Source organism: Sciurus carolinensis, chromosome 5 (genome assembly GCF_902686445.1).
Source record: "Sciurus carolinensis chromosome 5, mSciCar1.2, whole genome shotgun sequence".
Lineage (NCBI taxonomy): Eukaryota > Metazoa > Chordata > Mammalia > Rodentia > Sciuridae > Sciurus > Sciurus carolinensis.
In genome coordinates, this window is record NC_062217.1 from 34,893,188 (window position 1) to 34,916,862 (window position 23,675).

A 23,675-nucleotide genomic window follows, 5' to 3' on the forward strand; every position below is an offset into this window, starting at 1 on the left:
AATGAACCCATTCTGATGGACATTGAGTTTTCCCTTGCTTTGTAAGTATAAATAATGCCACACTTAACATGCTTGTTAATGTTCTTAAAAATATATGTATTCTGTAGAGTGTATTCCTAATGGTCTAATGGCCTAGTAGTTAAAGAGCTGGGTTATACTGCATATACACTTTCAAGTTCACCAGATATCACAAAATCTCTTCTAAAGTAAATTCCTACCAGCAATATCTGAGGATGTCTATTTTCCCATAGAGTTGAACTACTTAGGTTTTGCTTATCTTTTAGAATTTCACTGGTGTTCTAATTTTTATTTCCCTGAGTACTAACACAATTATTTAATATAACAATACAGTTTTCTTCTGATACTTGCATGGTTATATAATTTTCCAATTCTTCCATTTGATGTTAGACTTTTTCTTATACTTTTCTGAGAACTTTTATTTATTTCGAATACTAATGTTTTGTTTTAGGGTTAGGAACACATGAACACACCTTAGACAAAACTCAGGTTGTAACTTTTTATATTCTTACTAAATTGTTCTGTGTCCTCTCATTTTCTGAAAGTTGTGCAATAAAAACCTACTATAATTATACACTAATCAATGTTCTTCTATAATTCTGTCAATTTTCACTTTAAATATTTCAATGCAAAGTCAAGATTATCATATAATTTTGGTGGACTATAGAATTCTTTTTTCTGTAGAATTCTGCCTGTGGTCTTTTCCTTGGCTTCCTCCTCTTTCCTAACATTATTTGGGGAAAGTTTTCTTTATTCAGAGTTATTTTTATTCCTTCTGCCTTCTGTCCTTTCAGTGACAACCTTTATAATTTCAACAAAGATATTAACTATTTGTCCTAAGAAAGATTGCTCTCTTGAAAAAGACCAGGACATTAAACTAAACCCTTGCATTTATAACTTTCTTATTCTTGTCTCAATTTTTAGTTTCAGCATTGAATAGAAAAGTATCAGTCACAATTATTATTTATGCCTTTCATCAATAGGTATTGGGTGTACCAGCATACTTTACTGATTTCTTTGCTCAACATAGTTTCTTGCATCCACAGTCCATTGAATTTCTCTTTGTTGTGTTTTTAGTAATTTTTCAATGTGCATCTTGTGGATAACTGAACCCTCTTCATCTTTGATGCTTGAAAAAAATCTATATTTTACCCTCACTCTTGAATGATGTTTTAGTTTAGTTTCCTTTGACTCCTTCGAGAGTGGATTCACTGTGCCTCCAGACTCAGAGAGCAGCAAAAACATGCTCACTTTGATTTCACTTAGCACTGTGATGTTCCAATCCACTTTTAGCCCACTCATTCCGAGTACAGTCCTCTTTTTCCTTCTTCAAAGCTTCTAAAAAGAAAAAAAAGGTTGCCTTTAATTTTTCCTCTATCTTTTGATGTTGGTAAAGATAGGTGGAAAGTATAAGATACGTTATCCCACAATCGCCCTGAACATCAGTATCTCAGCTAGTTTTGTTTGTTTTAACCTGGAGATATGTGTGTGTGTGTGTGTGTGTGTGTGTGTGTGTGTGTGTGTGTTATATGTAATAGCCTAGTAGTTTATTCTTTTTTTCCTTTTCCTTTTTCTTTTCTCCCTGGTACTGGGGACTAAATCCAAGGGGTTGTACCACTGAGCTAGCCCAGCCCTTTTAATTTTATTTTGAGACAAGATCTCACTAAGTTACCCAGGCTGCCCTTGAACTTGTAATCCTCCTGCCTCAGCCTCCCAAGTAACTGGGATTACAGGGGTGTACCACCACACCAGGCCTGGTAGTCTATTTTATGAAAGCACTATATTTTAACCAACCCCCTTATGGGGGATTTTGGACTTTTTTCTATGGCGCCCTAATATGAATGAAGTGCAGTAAACATTCTTTTGTATATATCTTTGTACATGTATGTTAGCATTTTCCTCTGATGGATTTCTGGGTAAGACATTTCACCATTAAAATCTTGTGAAAATCTCCTATCCTTATGACTCAGTTCTTTCTTCATGGTGGTTGAGGGTACAGGACTTTATCTAGATACGAATCTTAACTCTACACTTTCCCTGATGGGCTACTTTGGGCCAATCTCTTGATCTCCTGAATCCTTGGTTTTTTCATCTTTGAAAAAAGGATTAATATAGAATATACTCAAAGAGTGGTTGTGAGCCTCAAATAAGATATTTGAATTTAAAATAAGCGTGACATCTAACAATGAAGTCATCATTGCTAAAGACAATGAAGTGAGCTAAAGTTTTTTAAAAATACTAGTGCTGTGCCTGCGGAGGTAAGGGGCCTGAGAAATCTGTATCTTCTGCTCACTTTTGCCCTGAGACAAAAGTTACTCTAAACAATAAAGTCCTTAAACCAAAAAATAAAAATAAAAAGTTGGTGCCTAGGGCTCCTGCTGATGATTCTGATTGGATAAATAAGAGGTGAGAACACAGTATATGCATTTTTGACATCTCCTTGGATAATTCCAAAGCACATTCAAGGTGAGGACCATGAAAGGCAAAGTAATTGAGAAAAAAAGGGCTGGGGGACTGTCTCTCAGCTCCTTGTGATTCAGTTCCCTTTCCCTGTGGACGTCTTCCCGATCCAAAGGGCAGCCTTGCAAAGTGATTTCATGGCAGTGGAGAGCCAAGTGCTCCTCCTTGGGAGGCTCCTACACTTCCCCTGCCTGGTACCGGCTCACCAACAACAGAAACAGACACGCTCACTCTATGATCATTAATTGAGCACCTATTGCCAGGTACAGGCAGAACTAAGTATCAGGACAAGACCAGTGAATAAAGGAAGCTTTGTGTCTCCCCACAGATAGTTCAAAGACCATGGGGGACAGGACGTGCAATGACAGTGGAAGATGAACCAGGGCTTGGATAGGAGCTAAGGATGCTTTACACAGAAGTGACATCCCAAGAGATTACTCCTGAGAATTAAACTGTGACTCCTAGGCTAGGATGAGTGAGTGAGAGTTACCCAGATGAGCAGCAGGGAGGCCTGTCACTGAGACAGCCAAGGCGGGGCTGGCACATGAAGACATTGGAGACACTGTATAACCAATGGACAGGAGGTTTAAAAGGCAAACCGAGCCAGACGTTTCAATGTCTTAAAAGCCTTGTTAAGGTGTTTGTGAACAAGTCTAAGAACAATGAGAAATTTTGGAAGCTTTTCAACAAAAGGACTATTCTGATACCATGTGCTCTGGGGGTGGCCGTTCTGGTTAAAAGCCTGTTTCATGGTTATTGGGGGAATTCGAATGGCAGGGGACTGGCTGCCTAGGTGTCTAAGTTAGTGGCAGGAAGACAGAGGGACACTAGGGGTGGGGTGACAGACTTGATCAACTCTGTTTTGGGGAAGTTTACCTTGAGGTGCCCATTGGGAAATGGTTGGGTAGGCGGTGAGTTATCAAGTCAAAGCTCAGAAGAAAGACCTGAGTTGGAGACAATTTTAGGAGGCTTTTTGTCTCATTTTCAGCACTGAACCAAAAGAAAGCATAAAAGCTTCTATTCGGTTCAGTTCTAAACAAACATGTGAGTCAGATCCACAAAGCTTCTTTGACTGATGGTCCATGTACACGTGAGTAAATAAGACTTGGCTCCAGATAGCAATTACTCTAGGCACCTCTTCCTTTCATCTCATGAGACACAGTGTAATTGTAAACATCAATCTAGACACCTAAAGAAAAAGTTCACTTTTACCCTATGGGAAAAAACTGAAACTATTTCCCTTTGTTGCAGGTGTGTATGATGTGCAGCTTGCCAAGCCTTCTCTTCTACCTTTGCAGGAAACAAATGTGCTTGTATCTGGGCTGTGTGGAGTGAAAGTATCTCCAACTTTGACAGTCTTAGTAATGCTTAATGAGCTAAGTAAAACAGACCTTTTGCACCCTGCATTTGAAAGTGCAATGCCATAATGGTTGGAGAGTAGATTTTTCCTTCCTTTAGGAATCTTACACTTTGACTAGGTCAATTGCAAACCTCCCTTCTGGTGTTCACAAGCAATTTGGACATGACTTATCTTTCTTCTGCAGAAGAAATAAATTTGCATTATGGAGTCTCACCTGAGGGTGGGAAAGTGCTGAGGAATGGCTGTTGTATAGTATCATGTTGGTGTGGACTGCAGGATATGTGGCTTTACCTGACAATCTGCTCATTCCAGGTTATAGTATCAGCTACTGGTTGTTTTCTCCATAAAGTCTGTGAAGCCCAATGTAGTACAAGGCACAGTGTGTATTTAAGAGCAGAATTAGAGAATTAAACATGCAAACATGCTTTTCCCAACTTAGTCTAATTGTCATATGAGTATTTCCATGACTGATTCATAAAAATCTTCAGTTTACTTAATACTTTAAAGAAGTCAATTTCCTAGGCAAAAAAAAAAAAAAACAAAGGAAGACATAAGTTAAAAATCTTACTCATGAATAATAATTATTTGCTAGCACAAGCAACTATTATTCTGGATTTCACATAGGTATCCTTCAGTCATGGACCGTCTTCACCCATTTATCCTTTTCTTCCCTTGGAACTTGCTTGACACCCATTAGAATATTCTAGGAGCATCTTGCTGTTTTTCTTTTTCTTTTCTTTTCTTTTCTTTTTTTTTTTTTGAGTATTGTCTGTAACTCAACTCACTGCTTTAAAGATCTATAGCTTATATGTATGCTTAAGGTTTTGTCCCAATACTAACAATTATAAACAATATTCAAATTTTAGAGATTTTGAAAAGATATTAAGAAATTGAAATACAATAATCCGCATGAGTTCTAATTCATCTAGATATAAAGGTGCTAATATCCAAACATTTCATTTTACCCCGTCCAAGAAACTAAGTAGTTAGGGTGATGGATTTTTTTTTTGTTTATTTTTGTCTTTTAGGAACTATTTAATTGTATTTTAATCTCATAATAATTAATCACCTCAAACTTGAATGCAATGATTGCAATTTGTGTTTAACCAATTTTCCAGTCATTCTCAGTGCAGCAGAGACAGAAAGAAATCTTCTAAATAACTTAAGTTGACTGATAATCAAAAACTTCCTTTTAAGGAAGTAGCTAATTAACTTTCCTAACTCCTCCTATTAGCTATCGTTTTAAAACTGAGGGATTTAGGATTAAAACCCTATTTCCATTCCTCCTGCTGGAGGTAACAATGTACCATGTAATAGGCAATATGACAATATTGTTTGCATCATTTATGGAACTTATTTATGGCATTGTTATCCGCTGCTCCACCCTGCCACACACACACACGTGTATAAAGTACATGTGTCTATTTATGTTAACTATTATCATTATTCTTCACTCTGAATGATCAGTTGGATAAAATTCTCAAGAGTATGACATAGGACTCCCCACTATGCATTAAGCTGTAAACTAAAAAGACTTGTTCTACAGTTAACAAAACGAATCTGAACACACACATGCAAAACATAATTTTTCCTCTGGTAAGTAGTGCCTTTGGTGTTTTATAGTTGTACTTCCATGATTTTATTCCATTGCACTTCTAGTACATATCTGTGAAGAGCAGGCAGACGGGAGGTAACATTATTAAATAGGTGGTCCATCCTTCCTGACTGCCTTTCACAGCTCTATCCCATAACTCAGAAACTTAATCTGTGCAATGCTATGGTTTGCCAGGAATGTATAGAGATTTAGAGAGCTTGCTTTCTGGTTGGAGATGATTGAGCCTCCATGATAATTATAAAAGCCTTTCAAAAGACATGCAGATGTGTGTGGTTTGCCATCTGGCCAGAAGAAGCCTTTTTAGGGCTCTGTCTTCACCTTTGCCCCCTCCTTAGCGTGAAAAATGTAAGGAATGTATTGGCTTGCAGTCCAGGTCTGCTTTGACTAAGGTGGATAAGATAACACCTTCATCTATACACACACACTCACATGCCCTAGCGCTGGCCACCTTGGAAGGAGGTGAACTATGCTGTAGGCAGATTTATCACCTCCTGAACCAAAATATGCAAACAAAATTTCCAACATTGGTTTGGCATCATTCAAGAATTTGGGACAACTATGTACTTTTAATCATGCCCACCTTGTAAAGAAATGAACGGACTTTCTAATTTTAATAAAAGTAAATTATTTAGGTCAGGAAAATAAAGAATTCATATTCAACTTGAATAATGCACAAAGATTTTCTTTGTGAGCCGTTGTAAGGTTTTTCTTCAGTTTTGTATTGGAGAATTGGATCAGAATCTCAGGAACATGACAATATCTTGTTAATGACTTTGTGTTGTAAGAAGCAGTGATGTGAGTTGCACATTTTTTTATTTTTTTATTTATTTATTTTTTATTGTAAACAAATGGGATACATGTTGTTTCTCTGTCTGTACATGGCGTAAAGGCCTACCATTTGTGTAATCATAAATTTACATAGGGTAATGTTGTTTGATTCATTCTGCCATTTTTTCCCTTCCCCCCCACTCCTCCCCCCCTCCCCTCCATCTATACAGTCCTTCCTTCCTCCATTCCTGCCCCCCTCCCTAAACCCAACTCCAACCCCAACACTAACTCTTCCCACCCCCCATTATGTGTCATCATCCACTTATTAGTGATATCATTCTTCCTTTGGTTTTTTGAGATTGGCTTATCTCACTTAGCATGATATTCTCCAGTTTCATCCATTTGCCTGCAAATGCCATAATTTTATCATTCTTTATGGCTGAGTAATATTCCATTGTATATATATACCACATTTTCTTTATCCATTCATCAATTGAAGGACATCTAGGTTGGTTCCACAATCTGGCTATTGTGAACTGAGCAGCTAGCAAATCGCATACAAAAACATATTAAAAAGATAGTGCACCATGATCAAGTGGGTTTCATCCCAGGGATGCAAGGTTGGTTCAACATCAGGAAATCAATAAATGTAATTCACCATATCAATAGACTTAAAGTCAAGAATCACATGATTATTTCGATAGATGCAGAAAAAGCATTTGATAAAATACAGCACCCCTTCATGCTCAAAACACTAGAAAAAATAGGGATAGTGGGAACATTGCTTAACATTGTAAAGGCCATCTACGCTAAGCCCATGGCTAATATCATTCTAAATGGTGAAAAACTGAAAGCATTCCCTCTAAAAACTGGAACAAGGCAGGGATGCCCTCTTTCACCACTTCTATTCAATATCGTCCTTGAAACTCTAGCCAGAGCAATTAGACAGACCAAAGAAATTAAAGGGATATGAATAGGAAAAGAAGAACTCAAACTATCCCTATTTGCTGATGATATGATTGTATACTTAGAGGAACCAGGAAATTCCACCAGAAAACTTTTAGATCTCATAAGTGAATTCAGTAAAGTAGCGGGATATAAGATCAATGCACATAAATCTAAGGCATTTTTATACATAAGCGATGAATCTTCAGAAAGAGAAATTAGGAAAACTACCCCATTCACAATAGCTTCGAAAAAAATAAAGTATTTGGGAATCAATCGCACATCCTTTTAGATACAGTCCTTTCGGCTCTCATAAAACCAGAGACAAATGACTAGAACGTCTCACTTCAAAACACTGTTCATCTTATGCATGTACAATTAACTTTGTTAAGGATTCATAAAGTAAACTCACAAATAGGCAAAGAATACACTCTACTTTTTTCCAATTTCTTATGTGCCTCTCTGTATTTCAAAGTCGGCCCTTTAAAAAAAATAAGCTCACAAATTATCTCTCAGTTTTATTCATTAGTCATCTAACTGCTATACTTCAGACTCCTGGCAGCTCTATCTATCACAAAGTAAACTGGTCACAGGTAGAATCAGATGGGAAATGATGATTAGGTTAAATAGATTCAGATTCATCACCAATACTGGAGAAAAAGGCCAAGTCCCAAAGCACATGCCCTAGTTTAGTAACCCAAGTCACATCATCTTCACATCATCATGAGGACAAATGCTGAAGTCTTGGAATGAGATTATTTACTGAGTGTTTTAGTCAGCTTTTTCATTGCTGTGACCAAAAAACCTGACTAGAACAAATTTAGAAAAGGAAAAGTTCATTTTGAGATTCATGATTTCAAGGTCTCAGTCCACAGATGACTGACCCCATTCATTGAGGCCTGAGGCGAGGCAAAAAAGAACATGATGGAAGAAGTTCATGGTGACAGAAAGCACAGGAGAACATGGGACCAGAAGGCAGAGAGAGAAAGCCACTCACCAAGAACAAAATATATACCCAAAGGCATGTCCCTAGTGACCCACCTCCTTCAGCTACACCTAACAGCCTAGAGTTATCACCCAGTTAATGCCCATCAGAGGATTCATGCACTAAATAGGTTAAGACTCCCATAACCTAATCATTGCACCTCTAAACTTTCTTACATTGTCTCACACATGAACTTTTAGGGGACACCTCATATCTAAACCATGATGCTTAGGAAATCTTCAGTTGATATAGAAGATCCCCAAACATTCTACAGGTAACCAGCAGGCAAGCCTCCCTAAAGCACTTGGGTCTCTTTACACCAATAACTTCTCACCCTTGTCATGATAATGGACCCAAATACATGGATAAAGCAAAAATCTAATGAATAGAAGACATAATGTCAGGATAGTGTCTCTGTTTCAGAGTGAAAACTTGGTAGGAGATGAAGTATGCCAGAGTCAGACTTTAAAAACAATCCGCCTTATGTGTTATATTTCATTTGGTTCTTTTTTCCATCTAAGCTTTTAGGAAGTACATTTAGAAGCCATTCATAATCTCAGATAGGGAAGACAAACTAATTCTCACGTCTCAAGATTAGAATGTTCCAGAAAGTACTTTACCATATGTATTTTTGTTCTTGAGCAATGGCACTTTGACCTGAAAACTATAAGAGACGTTATCTTCCTAAAAGGAAAACGTTATGATGATATAAGATGAAGCTAACTCTTCTTTGAAATCATGTCAGTAGCATTTGATGTGAAAAAGTAAAAATAGCAGAAGTGGTTTGTGTTCTGTTCCTAACAGAACCCAGCTTCTACTTTGGGGATACGCAGTACTCCGTGGATGAGAGCTCCAGCCACGTGGAGGTACGGGTGTGGAGAACAGGTACCGACCTCTCCAGGCCTTCCAGTGTCACAGTGAGATCTCGGAAGACGGATCCTCCTTCTGCAGATGGTGAGAGGTTTCCCACAGCAGCTCTCTTGATTGCTCTGCAGCTTTCAACTACCATGACACAAAATGCTCTGCTCCTATTGGAGCAGTCTGGATGGATGTTTTTTTTCCTGATATCTATTGGTGGTAAATGAATCTGGGCTTTATTTACAACTGTGGGACATTTAAGAGCTGTGAATCAGAGGCTAGATTAAAATGAAATACTCAGAGATTCCGAATTCTTTTCTTTTTCCAAAAACACTTTTTAATTTTGTTCTTTTTTTTTCAATTTATTTTTATGTGGTGCTGAGGATCGAACCCAGTGCCTCATATGTGCTAAGCAAATACAGTACCAATGAGCCACCACCCCAGCCCCTAATTTTGTTCTTTCTTTCTTTCTTTCTTTCTTTCTTTTTTATTTATTTATTTATTTTTTTTTTTTTTTTTTGGCAGTACTGGGGATCAAACCCAGGGTCTTGTGCCTGTAAGGCAAGCACTCTACCAACTGAGTTATCTCCCCAGCCCTAATTTTGTTCTTAATTGATACATAATCATTGTACATAATTGTGGGACATGGTGTGATGTATTGATTCATGTACAGTTGTCCCTTGACATCATGGGGGATTGGTTGCAGGACTCCTCTGTGACTACCCAAATCTGAAGATGCTCAAGTCCCCTTCAAAAAATGATGCATAGAATCTACATACATCTTCCCATGTACTTCAAATCCTTTCTAGATTACTTATAATATGGCATCTCATGTAAGTCCTGTGAGCATTGTTATACAGTAGTGTTTAGGGGACAATGATTAGAAAAAAGAGTCTGCACATGTTCAATCTAGATGCCACCATTGCCAGCCCACGTGTGAGCACATAATGGTGACCCAAGGTGAAGGATGCCCAGATAGTTTAGGAGAGAGGCTGTGGGGTGGTAGAAGTAGGAGGCTATGCAGGGTGCATCTACATGTCACCTCACTTGTGGGATTCAGCCAAGTGCTTGGCATGTGGTAAATTCAAGTTTGCTTTTTGTAACTTTCTGAATTTTTTTCCATATTTTTTATTGGTACATTGTAGTTGTACAAAATGATGGTATATTTATTGCATATTTGTACATGCACACAATATAACAAATAATTTGACCAGTATCACTCAACAGCACTTCCTCCCTTCTCCTCCCACCTCTGATACCTTTCCTATACTGATCTCCCTTTGATTTTCATGAGATTCCTACCCCCAACACCTTTATTTTACTTTTTCCTCTCTAGCTTACACATATGAGAGAAAACATATGACCTTGACCTTCTGAGTGTGGCTTATTTCACATAACATAATAGTTCTACTTCCATTCATTTTCCTGCAAATGACATAATTTCATTTTTTCTTTATGACTGAATAAAACTCTATTGTATATATATGCCACATTTTCTTTATCTATTTATCTGTTGATGGACCCTTGGGCTGGTTCCATAGATTGGCTATAGTGAACCCTACAACTATAAACATGAGTAGGTAGGACTCCTAAAGCTCAGAAAATAATACAAAGAGTTGATAAATGGGATGGCATTAAATTAAAAAACTGCACAGCAAAGGAAACAATTAGGGATGTGATTCTTACATAATCAAAGAAAATCTTTGCTAGCTATTCTTCTGACAGGATTAATATCTAGAATATATAAAGAACTCAAAACTTTACACAAAAAAATCAAATACCCTAATTAATAAATAGGCAAATGAATTAGACAGACCCTTCTGTTTAATACAAAGAAAATAAAAGAAGAAATACAAATGGCCAACGAGTATGTGAAAAAAATGTTCAACACCAATTAGCAATTAGGAAAATGCAAATCAAAACTATACTAAGATTTTTATCTCACTCCAGTCAGAATGGCAGTCATCAAGAATACAAATAATAAATGCTGGAGAGGATGTGGAGAAAAAAGGAATACTCTTACACTGTTAGCAAGATTTTAAATTAGTACAACAACTGTGGAAATCCGTATGTAGGTTTCTCAAAAGACAAGGCACAGAACCACCATATGACTCAGCTATACCACTCCTCAGTATGTATCCTAAAGAATTAAAGTCATCATACTACAGTGATGTGTGTATTCCATGTTTGACTTCACAGTAGCCAAGTTGTAATATTCTAAATTCTAATACCTACGTTTGCATAAACTGCTTCTCCATTCTTGGAAATCTAACATGATTGAATGTTGTTAAGTTACATGCGCAAGAATAATCATGCTGTCTGCCCTCACAGAAATCTGAAGACCTGTCATGCATCTTCACCTGACTTCCTCCTTATTTTAACCAAGTGTCTCCAGACATACTCAAGACCTAAAGGCTTTTCTCACACTTCTTTGTACAAACTGTCCCAGCTACCACATGCCTCCCTCTTATTCTGAGATCTCTGTCTTCAAAAAGTGGATCATAAAGTTTAGGGAAAGCATAGGACTCAAAATTTCCTTTTCTTTTTTTCTAATCAGCCAACAATACAAAGTCCCTCATGTATATAGGTTCATCCTTGCACTAGAAATGTCTGATCTGTGCGCACACACATTTATATCATACACACATCACACATTCCTCACATAAAGCAAGCAGAGGTCATTCCAGTTTTTAAAAAGTCACCTGAGTTTTATCTTTTTTGATGCAGTGGAACCAGCGTGGTGTTTTCCATATTGTAGGTATTCAGTAAACATTTGTTTAGTCACATTTTTTTATTTTTGAGAGGAAAATAATCAGAATTTGGAAGGGAAAGACAAATGAGAATAAAATGTAAGAAGCAGAGGGAGAAAAAATACAAAAAAGAACCACAAGGAGATACGTTTTTTTGTTTTATTTTATTTTGCTTTTGATTTTTGTTTTTGGCCCTGGGATGTAACCCTCATGCATGCTAAGCACACTCTCTGCCACTGAGCTACAACCCCTGCCCCAGGAGATAAAGAAAAGTCTTGAAATGAATTAAAGACAAATACTCTCAAAAAGTTGCATGTTTGGAGGTAAAGCAAGAACAAAATGAGAGAACAGCAAATAGCATGAAAACTGAGAGAGGCAATAATGCTGATTTACTGTCCTCCACTTTTAAGTCTTTATGTTTGTAGTGGCTAAAGATTAAAAGACGGTTTCGTTTTTAGCTACTTTAGATGTTAATGGAGGTTCCAGCACTAGGTGTATATACTTCATGGTCTGAAAAATATTAAATCAAAGATCAAATATATCTTTGGAATTGAAATTTCTTCTTGTTTCCTGGGGCCAGTGGGTGTGGGGGTGGGGGACAGCAGCTCGTACCTGAAATGTGTTATGGAGATTAACAGACAACCATACACCAAAATAGGGTGTTCTAGGGTAGCTCCAGAAATATAGAAATAAGAAGTATGATATTTCACTAATGTAAAAATATTGTATAATTCATATATAATAATTTGTCTATCAAATCTTAAATTTAACATTTAAGATTTGATTGACAAGCTGATTGTTTTAGACTTGATTTTTATGAGCTCCATTAGAGGATTCTAATAAAGATGGAGAAACTGTAATACAGAAAGCTAAAATAACTAATCCAAATTCTTATACATAGATTAAGTACAGAACCTGATCTTTGATTCACCTCCTCAACAGCCATGTGAATACTAATTTTGCATTTCATTAAGGTATTTTTCTGTACTATGATGCTGGTCTCTATTTTTTAATGAAATATAAATATATCTGTATAATTTATTTCTTGTATATTTTTTGAGTTAGTCCCCAACTAAATAATCCTTTTGTTACTGTCATAGCCGGAACAGACTATGTGGGAATCAGTCGCAATTTAGATTTTGCACCTGGAGTCAACATGCAGACTGTGCGTGTTATCATTCTGGATGACCTTGGACAACCAGTGCTGGAAGGAATTGAGAAATTTGAACTGGTGCTTCGTATGCCTATGAATGCTGCCCTTGGGGAGCCCAGCAAAGCCACAGTGTTCATCAATGACTCTGTCTCAGATTGTGAGTGTCTCTTCATTTTACAACTTTAAAATGATAAGCCAGGGTTTATATAATTCACAAGTAGAACAATAAACTACATATTCTTATATTCCTCTACCAGAACTGCCATTATAAAGGACTACAGACTAAAGGACATCAGCAACAGAAATTTATTGTTTCAGAGCCATTGGCCAGAAAGTGCTAGCAGAGTTGGATCCTTTTGAGCTCTGTAAGGAAGGATGTTCCAGGCCTCTTTCATTGACTGGGAGATGGTCTGCTTATCCCTGTCTCCTTATATCATCTTTCCTCTACATCAAACTCCAGGTCCAGTTTTCTGTGTTAAAAGAACACCAGTCATTTTGGAGTAGGGGCCTCCGCTAATGTCCTCATTTAACTTGATCACCTCGGTAAAATCCCTGCCTACCCATAAGGTCACATTCTAATGTTCTGGAGGCCAGGACTTCAACATGTGAATGGACCAGTGCAGTGGTGGACACAGTGCAACCCAGGATACATTAGCAGACCCCTTCTTCCTTTCTCCTCCTATCATTCTGATAGACTAAGTCTTAGAAGAAATTCTTTAAACTTCTCAAATTTCAAAGAAAAAAGTGGTGTTGTCATCAGCATTTTGTTTGTGTCTCAACAATCTCCTCACAACAAATGGGTAGAACTACACAGAGCTGTGCAGATCACTGAGTGTAAGAGGTCCTTTTTCACTTCATAAGACCCGCAAGACACTTCCATTTCCTTCACCCAACCACTTTTCAAATATCCCTAATACCATGCCAAAATACAGTGCTCCGCGACAACCAGCTGCTGATCACGAGGCAGAGGCATCATCACAAGGGCATTCTGAACACATGGGCCATGTTGATTCTGACTTGGAAGGAAGTGCTTGTCAATGACACCTATGTGTAATTGACCCCATTTATGTGCCACCTAAAAATTATATATGTGCACACTCATTGTCAACTTTCTCAACATGGTCTGCATAAACTGTTTGTAATTACATGCATCAGATTTAGTGTTCTTCATACCAAGAAATTCTGAAATCCTCTGATTAACACACTGCTTAGGTTTAGGTTCCCCTCTAAACTCTCTTGCATTGTCTCACACATGAGCTTTTGCAGGATACCCCATATCTAAATCATAACACCTACTTTGACATTTCATTTCATATCCTTATTCCACAAAATAGGCAGAGGGAAATTGAAACGATAAGGAGACCAAAGACCTTAAAGTTAAATGATTTCAATTTCAAAACAGGCAAGTGCTTGCCTTGTAAGCACAAGGCCCTGGGTCCCCAGCACCCAAAAAAAAAAAAAAAAACAGGCAAGTGACTGAGTAAAGACTGAGATCCGAACTTTCTCATTTCTTTTCTCCTATTTTTTTCCACTATAACTCTGCTTTCAAAATGCCATTTTCCTTAAGGAAATTTCTGTTCACTTTGATCCATAAGATTATTTGTTTTTGCAGTGCCTAAGATGCAATTCAAAGAACGAGTCTATACTGGCAGTGAAAGTGATGGGCATGTAGTTGCAACGATCCACAGGAGTGGGGATATCCAGTTCAGGTCTTCAGTGAGATGCTACACCCGGCAGGGGTCTGCACAGGTGATGATGGACTTTGAAGAACGTCCAAACACTGACCTCTCCACCATCACGTTCCTCCCTGGTAAATCAGAGCTTGAAAGTTTTATGTGGAATTTAAGAAAATCAAGTGTTTGTTGAGAAATATGCAATTAGGGAAATACGAGTGCCTTGATTTTGACAAGCCTGTGAGATGTTTTCGTGTATACTAAATGATAAGATGAAGCAGTAGTAACAGGTTGAATGAAAGTGCTTTTGGTTTCTGTATTAACTCACTGATTCCTAAGGAGGTGCTATATTGTTTATTTGAAACTAACAGTGAACGAGAACATATCAAATGTACAGATCTCACAATGCTGAAACTGAACTTAATGTTGAAATGAAATAAAGCTCACCTTTGTAATATGTATTCTGTGCCTCAAACTATTTAATCATTTTGATCCGATAATTATAAGAATAAATTCTTAAATAATATAAATGTGTAAGAAAGTTTCCTTATGTTGATGTTTATCACAAAGTAACATTAACTATAAGAGAAAAATATAAATAACTTAAATAAGTGGTCAATCATTAGATAATTGTTTATTTGAACATCTATGCAATAGTATATTTCATAGTCAATAAAAACTGTTTTAAAAATTTTAATGAGATAAGGGATAATTGAGGATATAATGTTGACCCAACTTGTTAGAGGCAAGTACCTAATTGGTCTTGACTTAATGATTTATTTAATAATACCAAAGTTAATAATACTAGAAACTAGTCTTGTGGTCAAATTAAAGATAATCAACTAAAAAATCCATTAAATTTGCTTCCTAATCAGAGTGCTAGAAATTCATAAGCAAAATTGGCATTTGTTCTTTTTCTCCTTGTTTTCTAAGATGAGTGAGAGAATTGAAAGACAGAAATTAAGGAAATTCCCTGTACAAATACAGTGTGTCGTAGCATATGTTCAAACATTTATTTAATCATTCAGCAAATATTTATTGAAAACTTATTTCATGCCAAACACTATCCACAAAAGAGGGAAAGTAACATCCATGTTCCTGTGATGTTGAATTCCAGTTGCTGATGTATGGCTCCCGACCTATGGGATGTGACTGACCTGCTGTCATTGTTACTTGTTCCAGGTGAGATTGAAAAGCCCTGTGTCCTTGAGCTGATGGATGATGGACTCTATGAGGAGGTGGAAGAACTCCGCCTGGTACTTGGCACTCCACAAGGCAGCTCTCCCTTTGGGGCTGTGGTTGGTGAACAGAATGAAACTCTGATAAGGATCCAAGATGATGCCGATAGTAAGAAGTCATTGCTCATGCTCAGTTGTGAAGCAGGCACTGAAATCCATCCCCACGGAGGTTTTAGGCAGCTCAGAAAATAACCCCCTCTTGCTGACGAGGATTTGGAAGCAATTGAGAAATAAGAAAAGCACTCAGACAAATAGAGAATAAAACAAATCATTAAAACTGATCAAGTTGGAGGCTTGGGATGCAGCTCAATGGTAGAGTGCTTCCCTGGATTCAATCCCCAGCACAGTAAAAAATTAAAATAAAAAAAAAACTAAAAAGAAGAAGAAAAGAAGGGAAGAAGAAAATCAAACTGATAAAGCTGATTTTGGAGAATGACTTATATCTAAATATCAAAGCCCAAACATTCTTCCCATCCTCCCCTTACTCACACATTGGATTCAAGTATTCCTGAACCAACAGTCTCCTTCCTGCGTGTCCCCTGCCAGTGGTTTGCTCCTGTATACTTATGGCACAAAGAGACATCCCAGAGCACACGCTATTTGGGGGCTGGTTAATTCTCAGAAAGGAGCCGGGTTAACTTAGCAACTTCACTTTACACAATCACAACTAATACTGAGTGAGGGACAGGGAGAAGCCAAGAGTGTGATAGTAATCAATCTCCTCCCACATAGAAAAAAAAATATTAGAAATGGGAGAAAAGTGTTCCCCTAACAATTTGTCTGTTTTTCACAATTTCAGAGACTGTAATCAAATTTGGAGAAACCAAATTTAGCGTCACAGAACCCAAAGAACCAGGAGAATCAGTAGTGGTTAAAATTCCAGTGATTCGCCAAGGAGACACTTCGAAGGTCTCCATCATGAGAGTCCACACCAAGGATGGCTCAGCCACCTCTGGAGAAGACTATCACCCTGTGTCAGAAGGTACGGGGCTCCCAGGGCCTGTCACCAGATGGATCATGCCAACACTGTGTTAGCGCTATGCCCTTGAGAAGAAGGAGAGAAGCATCCAGCTGAAAAACAAATAGACCCACTCTTTTAAATTCACCTTTAGAAAAATAAAGAACAGAATTTATTTCTAGTATTTTCTTTTGACTTGCAGGATATATGTGGTAGGACTTAGGGAAATTTTGAGAAGAGTTAGATGACCTATTTGGAGTCTAACTTTCTGCTGATTTTATCTCCATCTAGAGATCAGACATTAGATAATAATTTTTCTGTAAGTTTCTATTATATGGAAAATGTGCCTGGTAGCCATGATGATAGTCTATTTTAGACTAAAGTTAGAAAAATTTGTGCTAACAGAGGACAGTGAGAGGGTAGTATACCAACCACAAAGACCCTGAGTTCTCTGAGATGTAAGAGCCTCTTTGGGTGCATTTCATCTCTTTCTGCAAATTTTGGGTTCATTTTATTATCTATTTTTATGAATAGTTAAAACAAATTGATCTCTCTCTTCTCTTCTCTAACTTATTTACTGACAGACTAAACATTAAACTTACATCCAAAATTAAGCTTATGAATTATTTGGAGTTCTACTTTTCCACTGTGTTTATACTTTCCTACCTCTCACTGCTAGTAACCAGTTTTTGACCATTGTAGTACTTTAGGCATTCATATCAATTTTCTAATTTCCTAACGAAATTTAGAAAGTGACTGATGGGTATTAACTGGATCAGTAACAAAGTTAATGAAATAATAGAAAAAAATAGCATCTTCTACAAAGGAGTTTGTACTTTCTTTACATATATGGTACACTTTAGATAAACCACTATAGAACTTCAAAGGTGTCCTCAAGTTATTCCCTATATAATTGAAATAAATCACATAGAATGCAAAAGAAGATAAAACAAAACTGACTAGATACTGAATTATAAAAATCTAAAATCAGTCTTTTCTATGATGAGTAAAGGAAATGTCTTCTAAAAATTAATGGTATGACCTTTCACAGAAAGATTTTCTACAAACTAAAAGTATTCGTTTGCCTAAAACAGGAACAAAATTATAACCACGTAGTAAACTGACAAATGAATTCAGAGAAAAGTTAAACAATACTAAATCGACCTATGACTTTTATCCCATGAAAGTTAGCATGCTGTTTATAATGTTTATAATAAAAATTAAAGGAACTTTTTTCCTGAAGCATCTTCTAGTTTCTCCTTTTATGGCCTAAGTTGAGATTAGTCTATGAAAATAAGCAGAAAAAAATTAAACACAAAGGTTGAAAATTTTTTGTACATTGAAAATTTAGTAACAGATTGAGCCAAATGTATCTGAGAAGCTTTGATTATCATCTAGCAAGTGTACAATCAGAAAACAATTTAAATATTCAAAACATGTTCTTCATTTAAATTTCTGATAATAAGTGCTTGTGGTTTGTATGACTCAGAGGGTCATAAAAACCTGCATGCATACAAAGGCAGGACAAGCAGTGAAAATGGGTGAAAAAAATATGAAAAGAAAATGGAATGATTGGAATATTCTTAAACCAGAAAGTACATTCCTTGTTGAGAAAAATCTGTTCTGTCCTAACCACCTAACTATCCTGGTGCAGAAAGGTGCAAATTAACTCAAAATCCATATTTTCCTTCGCAAGTCCTGGATTTTTAAGTGTTAGAAATTAAATTTTATATTGTCACATCACACAGGTCTAACTAAGCAGATTATCTTATAACATCATGTTGTATACACTAAATTCATGCAATAAAATTTATTTTTAAAAAATTAAACTTAGACTATCTTTTCTCCAGTGAATGTTTTGGGCACCATTTTTGTATGATTTATCAAAATGCATAAATACATTCTACTGCCATGTATAACTAATTAGAACAAATTTTTAAGATAAATTTAAAAATGTTTTTAAAAGATTTGTATAAAAATAATAAAATGGAAAAATTAAAGTTAAACAAATTAGTAGACCAAAAATAATTTTCATCCCCTGGATTAAGAACCATAAATTTTCTCAGTGTTTGAGCAACCTGGGACTGATGAGCTAGAAGAACATGCTAATGGGACATGGGGGTGGCAGGGGTGGGGAGATGCCATACCTAGAAACAGAACTAATTGTAAAGATGTCTGACTCACAAACTCAATTTTAAAGAAAATAGGGTGTTTTTGGTTTTTTTTTTTGTAATTGATAATAAAAGAATTGAAATAGAAAAAGAAAAATACAGTACAGTTCCATTTTTTTCTGCCAGACTCTAAATTTATAATTGATAGAATTTATAATTGATAGGATCATAAATTTATAATTGATAGAATTCTGATGCAATAACGTCAGAAAGCAACTATTATCTCCTCTAATATGATTTATGCTTGAATGATTATGCTTTATATTCTTTATATTTTCTCTTCTAAACCAGTTTCTTGAGAGGTAAAAAAGAAAAAGCTAACAAAATTATGTATTCAAGTTTAGCATATAGCCAACTGCTCAATAACGAGTTCAATAAAATCCCTTGATATGAAAATTTTTAAATTTGTAAATGGAATGGTTAAAAAAAAGAATTTTGATAATTGGATTTAACTTTCATGACAATAAAGCAATTCTCTTTAGTGAGAAGGAACAAGATGAGGGAAAAAGTCACTAACATTTATCTGTAGTATCTTTTCTACGTTTCCAAGAAAAGAAAAAGAAATGTTTTTTTAAATATAATTTTATATTGCATTTGAAAACTCAAAATTTTTTATCTAGTTTTTCTACGTATATATATAAAGTAAATACTATTGATACACCATTATACCTTTGATGCTCTTGGTTTAGAATTCTGGGGAATGAGAGATGAGTTTGTCTGATTATGTCCCAGTATGAGAACTATTGATTGTACCATAACTCAGAACTTTTTCAAATTGTAAATCAACAAATCAATTTAGTAATTTATAATTAGGACTTACCTTTGGGTAGAGAAGAGGTGAGTAGGGTAGATTAGAGTAGAACAGAACAGAATATATTACAGTACAATATAGAGAATAAGAATAAGTGATGCTTGTTAATCTTGTGCTTTGGCACCTACATGCACAGGTGCACACACACACACACACACACACACACACACACACACAATACTGAGCCCCAAGGAAAAATGTATTGTTCATTGTACACTATAGTCAAAAAGACTTACATAAAACGTTTTTTACTCATATTCAAAAATTTTAAATCTGTAATTTTGCATTTATAGAAATTGAGTTTAAGGAAGGAGAAACCCAGCACATTGTTGAAATTGAAGTGATCTTCGATGGGGTGAGAGAGATGAGAGAGGCCTTCACTGTTCACTTAAAACCTGATGAAAATATGATAGCAGAGACCCAGGTAAGTAATTTGATATTTATAAACTCATGGCCAGCAAATGCATACAAAGATATCAAATAGTGTGCACTAAAGTAATTAGACTTTGTGCAAGCCTTACATGAAAGGGACATGCATAATCCCTTTTCGATTCTGAAATAAATTTTGTTCTGATTAGATCACAGCAGGGAATTCTTTCTTTGACAAATCGTATTTATAGAAATTTCAGGCATAGGGTCACTGAGCCCCATATTATCCCATGTACCATTCCCATGACACTTAGTAGTGACTGAATGTGAAATAGTGAGAGAAGGCATCATTTCAATGCAAAGATGAGATATTAATTCAGCACCACTACTCATGAAAACATACATTTTAGCCCACAAAACAGTTGACTAGCCACCAAAATTCCCACCCGTTCCTCCTAGTTGGATTAGAATTTGATGCTCAGAGATTCATCCAAAATCTTACAGTCCTAACCCTGCTTTTCTACACTCATGTAATTTATATTGTATCAGCAGACAGATTTCCTCAAGTCAGACATAATTTCCACAGAATTCTGATTTCTATATTGAAAATAAATTTTTAAATTATATGTCCTTTTAGGAACAGATCAATTTTAATAAAATCTATGCTTAAACTCCCTAGATTGCTTTTGTTATTTGTTTCCCCATTAATATGAAGTCAAATTGGAAAAAATTGAGAAAAATATTTTTTCTTAAGCATTTTTGTGATTTTATCATTCTTATTGCTTGATGGTGTTTCTGCTCCATTGTGTTACTCTTTTTCAAGTCACACTTACAATAAAGAAGTTTGGACAGAAAATCTTTATCAAATATATTTTTATGTCTTGACCTATAGAAATATGTCAATATTATTATTTTTATGGATTTGTGAGAGGAACAGATTCACTAAAATCACTTCCAGTGATAAAAGCTTCTTTTAAAAATACAGAGACAATCCTTGATTTATAATGATTCAACTGAACAGTTTTTTGACTTTACAATGTTGTAAAAGTGTTATGCACTCAGTAGAAACCACACTTCAAATTTAGACTGTTGTCTTTTCCCAGTGATGGTGGTGGGAACAGCTGAGACTCTGCAGTGCACTTTGTTGCTCAGCTTTGATGCTCACCAGGTCACGTGGATTAAATGCATTTCTGACTTAACAATATTTTCAACTTGCAGTGCGTCTGTGGGATGTGAACACTTTGTAAGCCACAGAGCATCTATGCATATAAGGAGTCAGGGCTCTGATAGCAAGGTGTTTGTCACCTTGCCCAGTGGCAAATGCTCACAGATTCTGTCTGTGATCCTGTCTAGAACTCATGTTCCCTCTGGACTTCTCTCTCCTCTCTGGGCTTCAGGCAGTGCCTTCTGGCATTTGCTGATTTAAAGCTTTTACTTCTATCTGATTTAAAGCTTTTACTTTACTTCCGCTTCTTCTTGGCCTACACTTTCCCATGACCTTGAGGGTCACCCTTCTCTCCGGGCATCTGCCTGCTTTCCTCCTACTGTCAAATGATTGACTTCTTCATAGAACTTCCACTTCGCAACCCCAAGACAGATTTAGTGCCATCATCACAATAGGAAAGAAAAAGACCTTAGACCCCAGAGACCTCAGGGACCACTGGCTAACCTCTGGATTTACTGCCCCAGGAACAGGCGCCCCCCACTGGAGCCCTGAGACAGGAGACAGGTGTCAGGGTCCCATGCCATTAACCACCCAGTCTGTCACTCTGCTGGGGGTGTGGCTCCACAGTTCTCATCTTAAAGATCCTATGGCTTTGCCAGCATGGTGAGTATTGCCCTGAATAGTAGAAAGAAGCACTAAAAGTCTCTTCTAATATTTCACTAATCAATTATAATTATCTTTTCCTTCTAGGTGACCAAAGCCATTGTGTATATAGAAGAAATGAACAGCATGGCAGATGTCACTTTTCCTTCTGTCCCTCAAATCGTGTCCCTGCTGATGTATGACGACACTGCCAAAGCTAAGGAGAGTGCAGGGCCTGTGTCCGGCTATCCTATCATCTGCGTCACAGTAAGAAGTTGACAAATTGAGGGAAATTATAATTATTTAACTGTAAACCCTAATCAATATTATCATGAATGAAAGTGGGAAAATACTTTAAGTTTTAAACTTTGACCTTTAAATAAGAAAAGATAACATCCATTAAGTGAAGCTCCCATTTTTCTTCCTTTACCCAATAAAGTTTTGTTAACTGATGTGTACATCAAGTGTGACCCCAGAGTATGTCACTGATAGAAAAACAGAAAAACCACGAACTGGACACATAAGCCTTTAAAAACAAGGAAACAGGCTGGGGTTGTGGCTCAGTGGTAGAGCACTTGCCTGGCATGTGTGAGGCACTGGGTTTGATCCTCAGCACCACATAAAATAAATGAGTAAATAAAAGCAAAGAAAAGAGAAGTTGTGGTGTAGCTAGTAGTAGAGTACTTGCCTAGCATGCATGAAGCCTGGGTTCAATCCTTAGCACTGCAGGAAAAGAAAAAGAAAAAATAAGAAGGAAAAGAACAAAACAGTAGCTGTAATGTAAGATGTGATTGTTATCATAGGAATGATGCAAATTAGGAACTAGCGTTGCAGCTGCATATATTAGGGAAGGTTTGGGATAGTCTGACTCTCAAATATAAGAGTCAGACAAAGAAATATCACTCAAAAATAAGTGATCATAACACATGCTACAGCCAGAGGAAGCGCAAAAGAAATGGTCCATCATCATTACTTTTTTTTATTTGTCTTCTCTTGACTCTAAATTATAAACTCCTTATGAGCAAAAACTGAGACTTGCTAATTTTTATTATCACAACAGTCCTGTTGCAATGACCCATATACAACAGGTAGGCAACAAATGCTTATTGAATTAAGAAAACATAGGTAACCATTTGGTGCCAAATTATAAAGATCTCTAAATGTCACAGTAAGGAGCCTGGGCTTCACTGGTTGGATAACAGGGAGCTCTTGCACGGAAGGACCTCATGATTGCAGGGGTGATGTTGGAAGAGTTAGCAGGGCAGTACTGTGTCACTTGACTGGAGAGAAAGAACTAAATTAGATGAGGAGGTGGTGATGGAAATGGAAAAAGGCCAATGTAAGAGCCATGGCAAAAGAAGAAGAATCAAATCCTCTGATCCATTGGACATGGAAGAAGGGAAGGAAGGGAACCACCTACCAACAGCAGATTAAATGCTCTTTGGTCACCCACAGGATAGGTGGACTTTGGTACCTTTTCCAGGGAGTTGGGGGGTAAAGGAGAGAAAGAGAAAGAATAAAGTTAATTTGACAACTCTGAGGGTTCCAGATGATATGATCAGCTCCTTTACATGTATCAGCTTACAGGTGGAAAAGTCCAATGTGCCATTTGAAATCAAGCTGTATGGTTCATGAAAGCTATCATGGCTGGGAATAGAAATTTGGAAGTGGCACAAACAGCATGTGGAAGTGGGGGCGGGGAGCACTGAAAACCCCAGGACTGAGAGGACCTGAGG

General features: G+C 36.7%; 1 protein-coding gene across 1 annotated transcript in view; it reads left to right on the plus strand.

Annotated features, from left to right (window-relative positions):
* Positions 1 to 23,675, plus strand: part of Frem2 (FRAS1 related extracellular matrix 2) — a 172,771-nt gene that overhangs the window by 127,380 nt on the left and 21,716 nt on the right. Inside the window, exons 7-13 of the mRNA XM_047554183.1 lie at positions 8,956 to 9,105; positions 12,860 to 13,069; positions 14,525 to 14,722; positions 15,768 to 15,932; positions 16,623 to 16,805; positions 20,057 to 20,187; positions 22,048 to 22,206. Of these exons, the coding sequence (XP_047410139.1) occupies positions 8,956 to 9,105; positions 12,860 to 13,069; positions 14,525 to 14,722; positions 15,768 to 15,932; positions 16,623 to 16,805; positions 20,057 to 20,187; positions 22,048 to 22,206 (1,196 nt within the window). The remainder of the gene's footprint in view (positions 1 to 8,955; positions 9,106 to 12,859; positions 13,070 to 14,524; positions 14,723 to 15,767; positions 15,933 to 16,622; positions 16,806 to 20,056; positions 20,188 to 22,047; positions 22,207 to 23,675) is intronic.